Source organism: Octopus sinensis, linkage group LG23 (assembly GCF_006345805.1).
Source record: "Octopus sinensis linkage group LG23, ASM634580v1, whole genome shotgun sequence".
NCBI classification, from domain to species: domain Eukaryota; kingdom Metazoa; phylum Mollusca; class Cephalopoda; order Octopoda; family Octopodidae; genus Octopus; species Octopus sinensis.
The window spans coordinates 23194423-23208639 of NC_043019.1; the positions used below are offsets into that span (position 1 = coordinate 23194423).

The 14217-nt window shown below is 39.5% G+C and overlaps 1 protein-coding gene across 2 annotated transcripts in view; it reads right to left on the minus strand.

Annotated features, from left to right (window-relative positions):
* LOC115223540 (patched domain-containing protein 3) overlaps positions 1 to 14217 on the minus strand; it is a 47527-nt gene that overhangs the window by 15930 nt on the left and 17380 nt on the right. For both annotated transcript variants that reach the window (XM_029794173.2, XM_036512671.1), the window contains 8 exons: positions 13454 to 13524; positions 12300 to 12416; positions 9192 to 9294; positions 7756 to 7838; positions 4400 to 4520; positions 3307 to 3430; positions 1494 to 1666; positions 290 to 538 (listed from right to left, as the gene is read on the minus strand). In XM_029794173.2, the coding sequence (XP_029650033.1) occupies positions 290 to 538; positions 1494 to 1666; positions 3307 to 3430; positions 4400 to 4520; positions 7756 to 7838; positions 9192 to 9294; positions 12300 to 12416; positions 13454 to 13524 (1041 nt within the window). The remainder of the gene's footprint in view (positions 1 to 289; positions 539 to 1493; positions 1667 to 3306; positions 3431 to 4399; positions 4521 to 7755; positions 7839 to 9191; positions 9295 to 12299; positions 12417 to 13453; positions 13525 to 14217) is intronic.

Here is a 14217-nt window from a genome sequence, read left to right on the forward strand (position 1 = left end):
AGCCCTCATTCACTCTCCCAGCTGTCTTTGTCTTGTAGGTGCCAGTGCCACATAAAATGCATTTGTGCTGGTGTTGTGTAAAATGCACTCATGCTTGTGCCATATAAAGGCACATATATCAGTAACATGTAAAAAGCACCCAGCACATTCTGTAAAGTGGTTGGCATTAGGAAGGGCATTGAGATGTAGAAACCATACCAAACCAGACAAACTCTTTAAGGTGATGTCCCAATATGGTCACAGTCCAATAACTGAAACAAATAAAAGATAAAATAAAAGATACACTTACCTTAACAGGTTTTTTACTAAGATAATTCTTTGCAGCCTTGTAGAAAATTATTTTCAGTATTTCCTTCTCACTCCATTTATTTGGTGTGTAGTCAGTGTGTTTGTAGCAGCAGAACAACCCATCTCGGTGGTCTAAAACTCGCCGTAAATCAAGAGACATGCAACTTGCAAAGAATGTAATTTGCATTATATAGATGCTCAGAATTCCAATGCAGTTGTAAAGGCAAAATGTCCGTAGACCTGGAAATGCCTAGAACAAGAAACATGGACAAAAAAATTTGCATGTTAGTATATATTGGAATATAAACTGAATTAAATAAATAAATTATTATCCCTTTTGGTACCAGTGACAGATAAAAGGCACCCGTGCCAGTGATACATAAAAGGCACCCATGCTGGTGACATGTAAAAGGCACATGTGCCAGTGACACAGAAAAGGCACTTGTGCCGGTGATATGAAAAAGGCATCTGTGGAATGGTTGGCATTAGGGAAGACATCCAGCTTTAGAAACCAAATGAAAACAGACTGGAGCTTGCTGCAGTGCTCTGGCTTACCAGTTCCATGCTGGCATGGGCTGGATGGTGCAACAAGTGCTGGCTATCCAGAGGACTGAGCCATGCTCTACCGTTTGGTTTGTCATGGTTTCTACAACTGGATGCATTTTCCTAACACCAGTAAAAATTACTGTCTTGTCTTGTAATGGCATTCACCTGGGAAGGGTTAAGCCAGCTCCTATTGAGTTCACCACGTAAAAGATCCATGCACATCTGTTGGTGGATGATTCTGTAGCGTGTTAAAGCCATTCCTGGTTCCAGCAACGAACACCAAAGACTTGAGGGCCAGAAACAAACTCCATATCCACCTTGACTGACGTCTTCAGTTGACCATCTCTCCACTTCTTACACCATCCTAGGGGAGGATCTGGTACTATTGCTTTCTGGACGACCTCGTCATGGGGGGGTATCACAATGTGTGATCAAACCACCATAGTCTCCTCATAGTGTAGTGGGTGCTTTTTACATGGTACCAGTACCAATGAGGCCACTGAGTAGCTTGCAAGACAAAGGCCCCCCCCCCCATCTGAGAAGGGGAAGATTGTTATACCCGGGAATTCCCCTTCCCCTACCTACTCTCCTTCGTTCAAGTGTTTTCTGTAGATGTTAATAATTTGCTCACCTGGAGCTAAATAACAACAACAACCTACCGAAGTGGCTCCAATTGCAAAAGCAGTAATGTCACTCAATGTTGTGATAGTGATTGATACGCCTGCATGCTTCATAATGAGACCGATTTGTTCAGGTACAGGACGCTCTTTTTCCAATTTCGAGAGGTTGTTTAGTGCTCCAAGAATCACAAACATGTCATCTATACCAATTCCTGAAACAGTAAAAGGAAGATAAATAAATAACAGTGGAGGCACATGGCTTGGTGGTTAGTGCATTGGACTCGTGATCATAAGATTGTGGTTTCGATTCCTAGACTGGGCAATGTGTTGTGTTCTTGAGCAAAATGCTTCATTTCATGTTGCTTCAGTCCACTCAGCTGGTAAAAATGAGTAATCCTGTGACAGAAAAGCATCCTGTCCAGGAACCAGGATTTATGATTCTTACAGATTAATGTGGACTAATCAAATAAATAATTAAGAAAAGTACAATCATCCACCAATAATCCTTAAAAAATTCTTAACAAAATTACTAAACAGATGTACAATTTTATACTGTAAATGTGGCTTAGTAATATTATTAATATTGCAATTAGCATTTAAACAACATAGAGGATTATACCATATACTACTGAAATAGTCATTTAAACTATAGAGAGGATTATACCAGATGATATTTTGTCTCCAATTGTTGCGTCTATGAATATTAGTGTGGCCTTTATGCAATGAATCTTATCTTTGAACCCACTATTTTTTAAAAGAATTGTTGTAATAATGAACAACATGGGTAAAATCCTCTCATATGATAAGCTGTATATGCACTTAATAAACTTATTAACCAAGTTTTCAAAGTTTACTGGAGGATGGTTAAAATATGTTAAGATACTGCAAATCTTTGTTAGGTTTACTATAAGAATGGTATTTAGCAAAGCCTAAAATCTAGAGACATATATAATAAATTAACTATGCTTGGATTCAGTAATTTTTAAACCAAACTCTTTGTATATATTGATATCTTCTTCTTAACATCTTTCATTGTATAGCCAGTCATACATCACAAAATATGAGAAATCCATAACAACAAAGATTGAATTTCACACACACACGTGTGTGTGTGTGTATGTGCATGTGTGTATATATGTAGGAAGGTGGAGGCCCAGTGGTTAGGGCAGCGGACTCGCGGTCATACGATCGCGGTTTCGATTCCCAGACCGGGCGTTGTGAGTGTTTATTGAGCGAAAACACCTAAAGCTCCATGAGGCTCCGGCAGGGGATGGTGGTGATCCCTGCTGTACTCTTTCACCACAACTTTCTCTCACTCTTACTTCCTGTTTCTGTTGTACCTGTATTTCAAGGGGCCGGCCTTGTCACTCTCTGTGTCACGCTGAATATCCCCGAGAACTACGTTAAGGGTGCACGTGTCTGTGGAGTGCTCAGCCACTTACACGTTAATTTCATGAGCAGGCTGTTCTGTTGATTTGGATCAACCGGAACCCTCATCGTCGTAACCGACGGAGTGCTTCCAATCCATATGTAGGAAGGTACAGGCATGGCAGTGTGGTTAAGAAGCTCACTTCGCAACCATGTGGTTTCAGGTTCAGTCAACTGTGTATGTGTCTATATACATAGGTCTGTTCAATCAGAGATAATTGAGGACTAATTAACAAATGCACACCTGCACATTTTAATTAGAACTCCCTCCCATTCAGCTCTGATCGAACAGACTTATGATCAACAACATTCACATCTACGATCATTCAATTTCATTTAGACTTGCCTTCAGAATTACCTGAAGTTGTCTTAGAGTTGATGGCCAAAACCAAAATTGAAGAAGGGTTAGTGAGAGAGGACTTACCAAGTAGCAGGAGGGCTAAAACCCTATTTAATGCTCCGTAAGTGATGTTGAATATACCACCAAGTCCAAGAGTAACAAAGTAACCAATTGCAACACACATGATGCCGACAAAAGCCAAACCTAACTGGAATAAAGCACAAACAACGGTTGATAAATAATTGGTTTTCAGGTTGATTTTTGTTTTAAGATTCTAGTGGTGTGTGTGTGTGTGTGTGTGTAAGGGTGGTATGGTGGAGATGAAAATGAAGAACCAATAGAAGATAGAATAATTAAGGGAGGAGAGAGAGAGAGAGAGCCTTCGTGTGAACATTTGACCTTTTAGATATAACAGCCTAATAACTCACAAATCACATTCACTGGAAGGACACACTGAATCAGCATTTCCCAACTATGGCTGTCAAAAACCCCGAGGGTCCACAAGAGGTTTCAAAGCACTTCTGCAAGATATTGCGATATATTGTTTAATGGTATGTAAATGATTCCTTGAATCATTTTGGCATTTAATTCTATATTGGAAATCTTTCTTTCCCTCTCTCTCTCTTTCTCTCTCAGGGTTTCTCCCCCACTAAATCTCTCACTCCCTTCCTTTCCCTTCCCCTTATGTTTTCATTTTTCTTTTACTTTACTGTATATATATATATATTACCTGTGCCGGGGACACATAAAAAGCACCATCCGAACGTGACCGTTGCCAGTGCAGCCTCCACTGGCTTCTGTGCCGGTGGCACCATCCAAACGTGACCGATGCCAACCCTGCCTTGAATGGCTTCTGTGCCGGTGGCACATGAACATCGAACCAAATATCAATGGAAACAGTAGCTGTGATACCTGTGATACCTTCTTAGCACACAGCCGCACCTAAATATATTTGAACAAAGGCTTCTGTGATGTTTGCTCTGTGCTGAGTTGCAGGGGATCCATTTGAAACCCTCACCACCATAAATAAATCCAGTGTATCCACAACCAATTTCACTGCCACTGTTGTGGCACTGTTTTGTTGATTGTGAAGACAGTAAAGAAATAAGGTCAAAGGTGTCATAAAGGTGTGTATGTATGAGGGGCAGGGGTATAGGATATAAAGGTAGCAACATACCTTTTGCTCAACGAGGTTACATTTGCCAAGACAGATTATGATGTAAACGCCCATAATACTGTAGCCAATAAACACCAGCAGGGCATCTTCTTCAAATCCAGTACCATATTGGGTGAAATCACTGAAAGGGAAAATGGAATAACAAACTGGATTATGCAATGTACACTAAACACTAATACAAAAATAAGCAGTGCAGAATGGTAGTATAAAAGGTATCTGATATTCTTGAGAGCAAACATGACAGAGAGAAACTGGAGAAGCCTACCATCCACACACACAGGTGTATATACATATATATATGTGTGTGTGTGTATTATATATATATATATATATATATACAAAATTAGAAAATGGAGAAACATACTTAAATCAATCAAACATCAACCATCAGATGATACGCAATCAATACTTTATTACACCATTACATAACAGCAAAGGCATTATACAAAATATATTGTAAATATAATTAGACAAGGAAATAGAAATATAAAATATAAAATATAATATATAATTATATCATATCTGACAGCTGTTTCGGCAGTAAGGACAAGTATGCCTCATTTAACCTATAAGCCATATAAGGCAGGTATAAATGAGACATTAACAAGGATGTCCCATGACCTCTTCAGAGAATTTAATTTATTATAAGTGTGAAAAAAATTTTTTTACATATAAATATAAAAATATAAAATATAAGAACGTGTGCATAGACACTCATAATACTACACATATATATATACTCATTAATACAATAATACAAAATAAACAAAATATATCAATATACATTAACAAACACAGTTATTCTACATATTGGACTTCTAGTTCCAAAACTAACCTACAGGAAAATATATGCACACTCATTTAAATTTAAATCAGACATATACATAAAAAATAAAAAAAAACACACAGTTCAGTTCATAAAATTATAACCCTACAAAAGTCAATAAAAATTACTATTAATATTAATAATAATAATAATAATAATAAATACAACCATGACTGTACCAAGTACATCAATCGGACATCTACATATATATATATATATGTGTGTGTGTGTGTGTGTGTGTGTGTGTGTGGAGGCGCAATGGCCCAGTGGTTAGGGCAGCGGACTCGTGGTCGTAGGATCGCGGTTTCGATTCCCAGACCTAGCGTTGTGAGTGTTTATTGAGTGAAAACACCTAAAGCTCCACGAGGCTCCAGCAGGGGGTGGTGATCCCTGCTGTACTCTTTCGCCACAACTTTCTCTCACTCTTTCTTCTGTTGGCCTGCTTGCTTAGCCCGCGGAGTGGCGTCATTTGAAGGCTAAAACAATGCGAAGCGCATTGTGACCAGCAATGTGTAGCAACATCTGATAGCTTGGTCGGTCACGGTGATATATATATATATAGTCAATTCAATGAGCAAAAGATTAAAAAAATGAATAAAAAACAAAACGAGAAAAAAATTATAAGAGGATAAAACACACACGAGAATGTGCACAAGAATTATATTAGTTTGACGTTTGGTGAAAGGGAAAAGTCCAAAGAAGAAGGAAAATTGTCAACAACCCTCATCGCCATCATCATCGTTTAATGTCTGTTTTCCATGCTGATATGGTTTGGATGGTTTGACTGAGGTCTGGAGAGCCAGCGGCTGCACCAGGCTCCAATCTGATCCGGCAATGTTTCTACAGCTAGATACCCTTCCTAAAGCCAACTACTCTGAGAGTGTAGTGGGTGCTTTTTATGTGCCACCAGCACAGGAGCCAGTCACGCAGACCTGGCATCGATCACATTCGGATAGTACTTTTTACATTCCACTGGCACAGGAGCCAGTCACGGGGCACTGGCCACAGCTATGCTATTGGTTTTACTTGACTCAACAGGTGTTACTCAAGCATATCATATCCCATGATGCATCAGGGGTACTCTTAACTGGGATGGACATGCATGGCTGTGATCTTACTTTAGTTGCTGGGTCTTCTCAAGCACAGCATATCTCCAAAGGTCTGTCATTGCTTCTGTGAGGCAGATCATACTAGCTTCATTTCTTTCAAGCCTATGCATGTCATCAGCAGTCATGGCCCATGCTTCACTGCCATGTAGCATGGCAGTTCACACACATGCATCATACAGTCTACCTTTCATCTCGAGTGAGAGGCCCTTAGTTGCCAACAGAGGTAGGAGCTCCCTGAACTTTGCCCAGGTTATTCTTATTCTAGCTGCTACACTCTCAGAGCAACTAACCCTACTTCAAACTTGGTTGCCTAGGTAGCAGAAGCTATCAACTACTTCTGGTTTCTCTCCCTGGCATGTGATAGAATCTGTTTTCTGTACATCTTCAGTGTTTATTGCCCTTATGCATCTGCCACACCAAAAATCTATCTTCCTGGTTAACCTTCCTTTGATATTGCTGCACCTTTTATGTGTCCATAGCTTATATCAGGTACATTATATGGAGTTTCTACCCATGCCTTTTCTACAGACCAAGCAGGACCATCTACCTGAAGGAGTTTGTGATTTGTCAGCCTTCCTACTTACTAACACTTTGGTTTTTGCTAAGTTAACCCTAAGGCTCTTTGATTCTAGACCTTACTTCCACACCCTGAACTTTGTCTCTAGTTCTGGCAGTGACTCGGCTATTAGAGCAAAATAATCAGTATAGAGAAGCTCCCAAGGGCAGTCTATCTTGAATTCCTCTGTTATTGCCTGGAGAACTATAATAAATAAGAGGGGGCTGAGGACTGATCCTCAGGGAACCCTTACTTCTACTTGGAATTTTTCACTATACTCATTGCCAACCCTCACCTTACTGACAGCATCTTTGTACAGGGCTGGTACAGCTCTCACCAACCACTTGTCTTTCCCCAGTTTCCACACTGACCACCAGATGAGGGATTGAAGGACCCTGTCAAAGGCTTTCTTCATGTCAACAAAAGCCAAGTACAGAGGTTTGCTTCCACCACTCTTGTATCTTACAAGGTAACCATGTATCTCCACTAGGGCAAGAACCTGCTCCTGTCCACTTCTTTCATAGTTTAACCTTTTGGCACCTGGCATAAAGACACCTCTCTGTCTGCTGCAGGTTCACTCAATAGAAAAAGCCTGTTACAAATACATACATATATATATAGATCAAGACTAAAACCCCATCACTCCAATCTATGAGGACCGTTATCTTGCATGCTATATGGTCATCTCACTAGTGCGGGTGTAACAAAGGAATTATCCAGCTGTAAAAACATATCAAAGTAGCCATTGGAGCATGGCATACTCCTCCAACCTGTCAGATCATGGTAAACTGTTCAAACCAGGTTAGCAAAGAAGTCAAATATTAAAAGATGATAATGTTGAGGATGATTTCAATGATTTACTTACTAAAAGCAGTAAGCATACAGTTCTTTGAAGTCTGTTGGATTGGTCTTGAAAGTGTTTGAAAATTCTATTTGCCACTTCCAAGCCTAAAAGGTGAAATAATAATAATAATAATAATAATAATAATAATAATAAAATAATAATAATAATGACAACATCAATTATAAAACTCACTCAGATAGCAAATGTAGAATCTCCAGGAAAGAAAATGAGTAATTGCAGTAAGCTAGCATAAAAAGAGTATAGGTTTAGACATGACTGTGTGGATAAAAGAGTGCATTGGGATGTTAGCCAAGTGTGCGGCTTTGAAATAACAGGAAAATAGTAAGAGCACAAACCAGAGACTGTGACAGAGAATGAGAATAACAAGATCTTATGGGACTAATCCATAAAGACTGACCATACTATTGAAGCAAAGAAGACCAGATTTAATTATAGAGGACAAAGAAAACAATGCAAGATCATAAAGTTTGCAATTCATTATGATAAGTGAGTTGATAACAAAAAAATTTTTGAAAAAAGAATAGAAATATCAAGATCTAGCTGAAGAGCTGAAGAAACTGTGGAAAACTTAGAACAATTATTTCTGTGGCAATTGGTGTGCTTGGTACACCAACCAAAATGCTACCTAAAAGAGCAAAGATATTAAAATTGAAAACCACATTGTTAACCTGCAGCAAAGTACCATCCTATATTCTGTGAGAATCCTAAGAAAGATTCTTGAGATTTGAGGAGATTTATTTTATTTTTATATATATATATCACCTTCAAAAAAGTAATAATAAATTCTAATTGATTTTAGGGTGAGGGGTTAGGCAATTACATTGACCCCAGTGCTCAACTTGTACTTATTTTATTGACCCCGAAAGGATGAAATGCAAAGGTGACCGCGGTAGAACTTGAGCTCAGAACACGAAGACAAATGAAATGCCACTAAGCATTTTGTCTGGTGTACTAATGATTCTTCCAGCTTCCCGCTTCAATAATAATAATAATAATACTGATGAGGATAATGATGATAATAATGATAAATAATGATAACAACAATAATAACAGTTTCTGGTATTTTACTTTATCAAGTGCAGAGGGATAAAAGGCAATTCTTGACTTTGGCAAGAATTGAACTTATACAATGATAATTAGTAGAATAATTTTCATGGAATCTGTCCATCTGTAACAGAACTTCCAGTTTCATTCGCAACTCTGGACAGCTTCATTGGAGACTACAAAGCTGTGCCCAGCAGGAAGTGATACAGCAGGTGTTTTGATTGCATTTGCACACTGGAATTCATCCCCACATCTTTGAACAGAGCCTTAAGCTCAGTTCGTGTATTATATGTGATCCATATTCACCTCATCAAACAGAGTTAAAATAACCAATACATGTGTGTGTGTGTGTGTGTGTGTGTCTGCATAAGCATGTGAATAACTCTACTTACATAATCAGAATACGGAAACTTCCATTTCATCTTTGTAACTTTGGCGCCTGTTATATAACCTGAATCATTTCTTTTAATGCTTGTAAGAAAATGATCTAAATCACTGCAAAGAATACAACACAGTATTTAAGATAAATAATAATAATAATCATAATAATAAAAACACAAAAAAGAAACATGGAAGGAGAGAGAGAGAGACAGAGAGAGAGAGATAGAGCCAGGGAGAGAGAGAGAGAGATAGTATACAATCAGTTTGCAAGAGATACAAACACCAAGACAGATACAGAAGACCAGTAGCTATGGATGAGGAGGAGTAACCTGAAGATAGACAGAAGAACTTATATACACAGCACAAGAACAAGCATTAAGGACTAACTATGTGAAGTGCAGAATCAACAACACTACTGGCAGCGACAAATACAGAATATGTGGTAAGCGTGGTGAAATGGTATGACACATCATTAGCGAATGCCCAAAATTGGCACAGCATGAATACAAAAGATGACATGACAATGTGGCAAGAATGGTCTATTGGGAGTTCTGTCAAAACCACAGTCTAAAAAGAGCAAAGATGTGGAATGAGAAAACCCCAGAAGGAGTCACTAAGAATTAAAGTTGTAAAACCCTGTGGGATGTAATGATTCAGTGTGATTACCTGATCAGACATCGGAAACTGGACATTGTTGTGGTAAAAAAAACAAAAAAAAACAAAAAAGAAAAAAAAAAGGAAAGAACATACATGATAATCGACATAGCATGTCCTGGTGACAACAAGATCAAAGAGAAAGAACGAAAAACTGAAGAATGACAATGATCTGAAGTGGGGAAATATGAAGGTTGTGGTCACTGAGGGGAGTAGACATGGTACCAATAGTAATTGGTGCACTTGGAAGTATCATCACCCAACTATCAACATGGTTCAAAAGGATTGGTACAAATGTAAAGGTAGAACGCCTAAAGAAATCAGCATTGCTTGGAACTGCAAGAATTCTTCGCAGGGTTCTTGAAGTGTGATCAGTAAACAAGAGTCACCTTAGTCTGCTGGCTGTGAACAGCTGATACTTTCCATCATAGGCCAAGGTCACAACAGTCTGCCTGGCCTAGGAATTGAATCTGCAATCAAGCAATCATGAGTGCAACACCCTAGCCATTATGCTACTTGCCTATTTATATAATCACTTCACCCTGTAAAAGGCTTTGAAACCTTCTCCCCCATTCTTTCGTAGCTAAACAGACCATACTGGTTTTAAATCAACTCCACCTATCTCCCTTTTGTTGCTGCTGCTGCTGTGGTTGTTATTTGCTTTAGTACCTCTCCCCCTTTCTGATCTGTTCAATTTTCACTTGTCTGACCAGAGACTAATATGACCATGAACTGGTTTTCTCTTTCAAAGACTACTATATATCTATCTATATATTAGCTGTTTTTCTTTTTACTTTTGTTTATATAATCTTGCCTTTATATAGTTAGGGTAAATCCCAGCTGTTTCCTCTTGAAGCACATCCGCTTGTTCCATTATTGTAATCCAATATGTGGCCACAGAAGCTGTTGTCATCATCATCATCATCATCATTTAGCGTCCGTTCTCCATGCTAGCATGGGTTGGACGGTTCAACTGGGGTCTGTGAAGCTGGAAAGCTGCATCAGGCCCAGTCAGATCTGGCAGTGTTTCTACGGCTGGATGCCCTTCCTAACGCCAACCACTCCGTGAGTGTAGTGGGTGCTTTTTACGTGCCACCCGCACAGGTGCCAGACAGAGCTGGCAAACGGCCACGAACGGATGGTGGTTTTACGTGTCACCGGCATGGGGCCAGGCGAGGCTGGCAACGGACACGAACGGATGGTGCTTTTACGTGCCACCAACACGGGGGCCAGACAGAGCTGGCAAACGGCCACGAAACGGATGGTGCTTTTACGTGTCACCGGCACGGGGGCCAGGCGAGGCTGGCAATGGACACGAACGGATGGTGAATACATATTAAAATGCGAATTAAGGAAATAATAGCAGAATTATTGTATAACAAAACAGAAAAGCGGAAATTTTTTTGCTACTATTTATTCTCCATTACACATGTTTCGTTTATTAACAGGAACTACAAAGTTTTACATGTTAGATAAACATGTAAGGAATTTCCTATTTGAAATTCGTCAGACAGAGAAAAATTATAACACAAATTTTACATTTGGATGAAGTGCTTGTGTTTAGATAGTAAGCTTCATCCTGTAATCCTGTAAAGTCCCTCAAACACATTTCCTATACTCTCCCCTCTTTTACCCTGGACCCCGTTCATCTTCGCCCATCCACCGCAAGAAGCTTCTGGTAGGCCAATCAAATAGTTTGTAAGCTCATTAAAATAATGTGGCTGAGGAGTTTTGGAAATGAGGTATCAAAATACCTCACTGTGTCCACAAATATGACTGGTTGGTCAAGTTAACTCTTTACATTCCAGACACAGCAAACCAAACCCAATCCCCTCAACCATACAGAGCTCTGCCTCCCCAACATCACCACCACTATAAGGTAGCAGCAGCAAAACCAGCAGACTGAAAACTGCCAGTCCATTTTCTATGCGTACAGAAAGTACAGAAAGAAAATACACTAAAAACAAGTTTTATATACTGGAAACCAGAAATGGTAGTCATGGGTAGGTTGGTATGGTAAACTAGCCAATTCTACTATATGGCTCAGAAACCTGGACGCTATCAAAGAAGCTTGAGAGGCGGTTGGATGGAACCTACACTCGCCTCCTTATGAGAGCTCAAAATCTCTCGTGGAAGCACCATCCAACCAAAATGCAAATATATGGGAAACTACCACCTGTGTCATCTCTTGTGAAAGGTAGGAGAGTCCAGTTTGCTGGACATTGTTGTAGAGCTGAAAACAAGGCAATTTCTACTCTTCTCCTCTGGAAGCCATCTACTCGCAATACCAGAGGGCGCACACTCTCCTACCCTGATGTAATCTCCAGGGATACAGGCATCCAGCAACAGGACCTCCGTAAAGCCACGATGGACCGTGAAGTCTGGCGTAGCATGGTAAATTCCATTGTCTTGACCACGGTCGAACAATGATGATGATGATGATGGTAAAATAAATCTCCACTTACTTGTGTTTGTGGTCATAGTCATTGACAGCTTCTAAGATCTGGTCGCGGGTTTGTTTCTTTATTAATGGCTCAGAGTAATTCCAAAACTGAAGTAAGGATTCAGCCCGACAAAGTCCCCTATTGGAAAAGAAGAAATTTATTAGGTTTAACACACCTGTCCTCCACAGCAGAAATGTTAAGGTCACTCCCTCTGGTGAAGAGGACTGGCCTACAAGAGTCTTGTGCTGGTGCCACATTAAAAGCACTCATGCTGGTGCCATGTAAAAGCATCCATGTAAATTGGTTCCCTCCACATAGACGTCGGCACTTCTCTACACAGTTGCCCTCATCCATAAGCATCACATGACCATACCAGTGCAGTCACCTCTCTTGCACACCACATCTGATGCCTCTTATGCCTAACTTTTCTCTCAAGACGCTTACACTCTTTCGAACATGCACACTGACTTCATTTCTTTCAAGCTTACACATGTCCTCAGCTGTCACAGCCCATGCTTCACTACCATGCAGCATAGCTGTTCACACATATGCATCAAGCAATCTGCTTTTCACTCTGAGAGAGAAGCTCTTTGTTGCCAGCATGGGGAGGAGCTCTCTGAACTTTGCCCAGCCTAATCATATTCTCAGAGCTACACTCTTGGAGCATTCACCTCTACTACTAACTTGGTGTCCTAGATAACAGAAGCTATCTACTACCTCTAGCTTTTCCCCCTGGCAGTTGATGGAGTCTATTTTCTGTACGTTTTCAGTGTTTATTGTACCTGTGGATCTTCCATGTACAAAAGCTATTTTCCCTGTCAAACTTCCTCTGATATTGCTACACCTTTTATATGTCCAAAGCTTACACTGGGTGCATCTTATGGAGTTTCTACCTATGCCTTTTCAAAAGTATTTTGTCCGGCTTCCCACTTACTAAGACTTATCCAAATAGTTTGGTAAATAAGCAACTTTATTATATTTTATTTAGTAAATTATTATGGATTTGAACAAACTGGGTTTCGTAACTTTAATAATATCTGGAAAAAAAGGGGCTAAGCAATCAAGCAAGCAAACAAATATGGTAAAACTGAAGCAACTAATTTTTTGGTGATATGTTGGAAGTTGGTGGGAGATAATGGTAGTGGAGAACAACAGCAACAAGAAGATCAACTTACCATCTACAGTACTCTCTTAAATGCATGTTTGTTGAATTTAAGTCCAAGACCATCTCATGAAGCTGATACATCTGTAAAGGACAGTGAGAGAGAGAGAGAGGGAGTAAGTGTTAATGGTTGAGAGAGAGAGAGGGTTAACTAGATTCAAGACATCTTCATCATTGTTTTAACATCTGCTTTGGTATGCTTGTATGGGTCAGACGAAAGTATGTTGGGGCATTGGGACAGAATTCACAACAGTCAGATGCCCTTCCAATTGTCAACTATCACTTGGTTCCAGGCAACAAAGAGCCTGGACATAGTTTAAGCAGAGAACTGGAAATCTAGTGTCACATGGGCCAATGAAGGAGGTTGTTCATTCTGTCCCATACAACAGCCAAATCTCTCTCACACCACACTCTGTTATCTTAGTACAAGAAAGACACATTAGAAAATGTTTATTTGCTTCTATCTGTCACTGTTCATCTTTCTCTATAAAGCTGATTCCTTTTCATAAGCTTTACAACAAACCTGATGGGACAGATCTGTGAAGATGCCATCACTTAAACATCCAAGGTGTGTTTCTCTATAATTTTAATGAAAGGATTTTTCTGCCAACATCATAACTCAACCTGCTAAAAATTTCAGTAGCTGTTTATGAAAATCATCCTAACTTGAGAAAAAAAATGTTGAGGTTCAAATTGAGCCTACATATGTTTTTGGTTGCAATTCACTTTGCATGTATGTATATAGGGTTGACAAAAGGCCTCTTCTTAAGTTGAAAG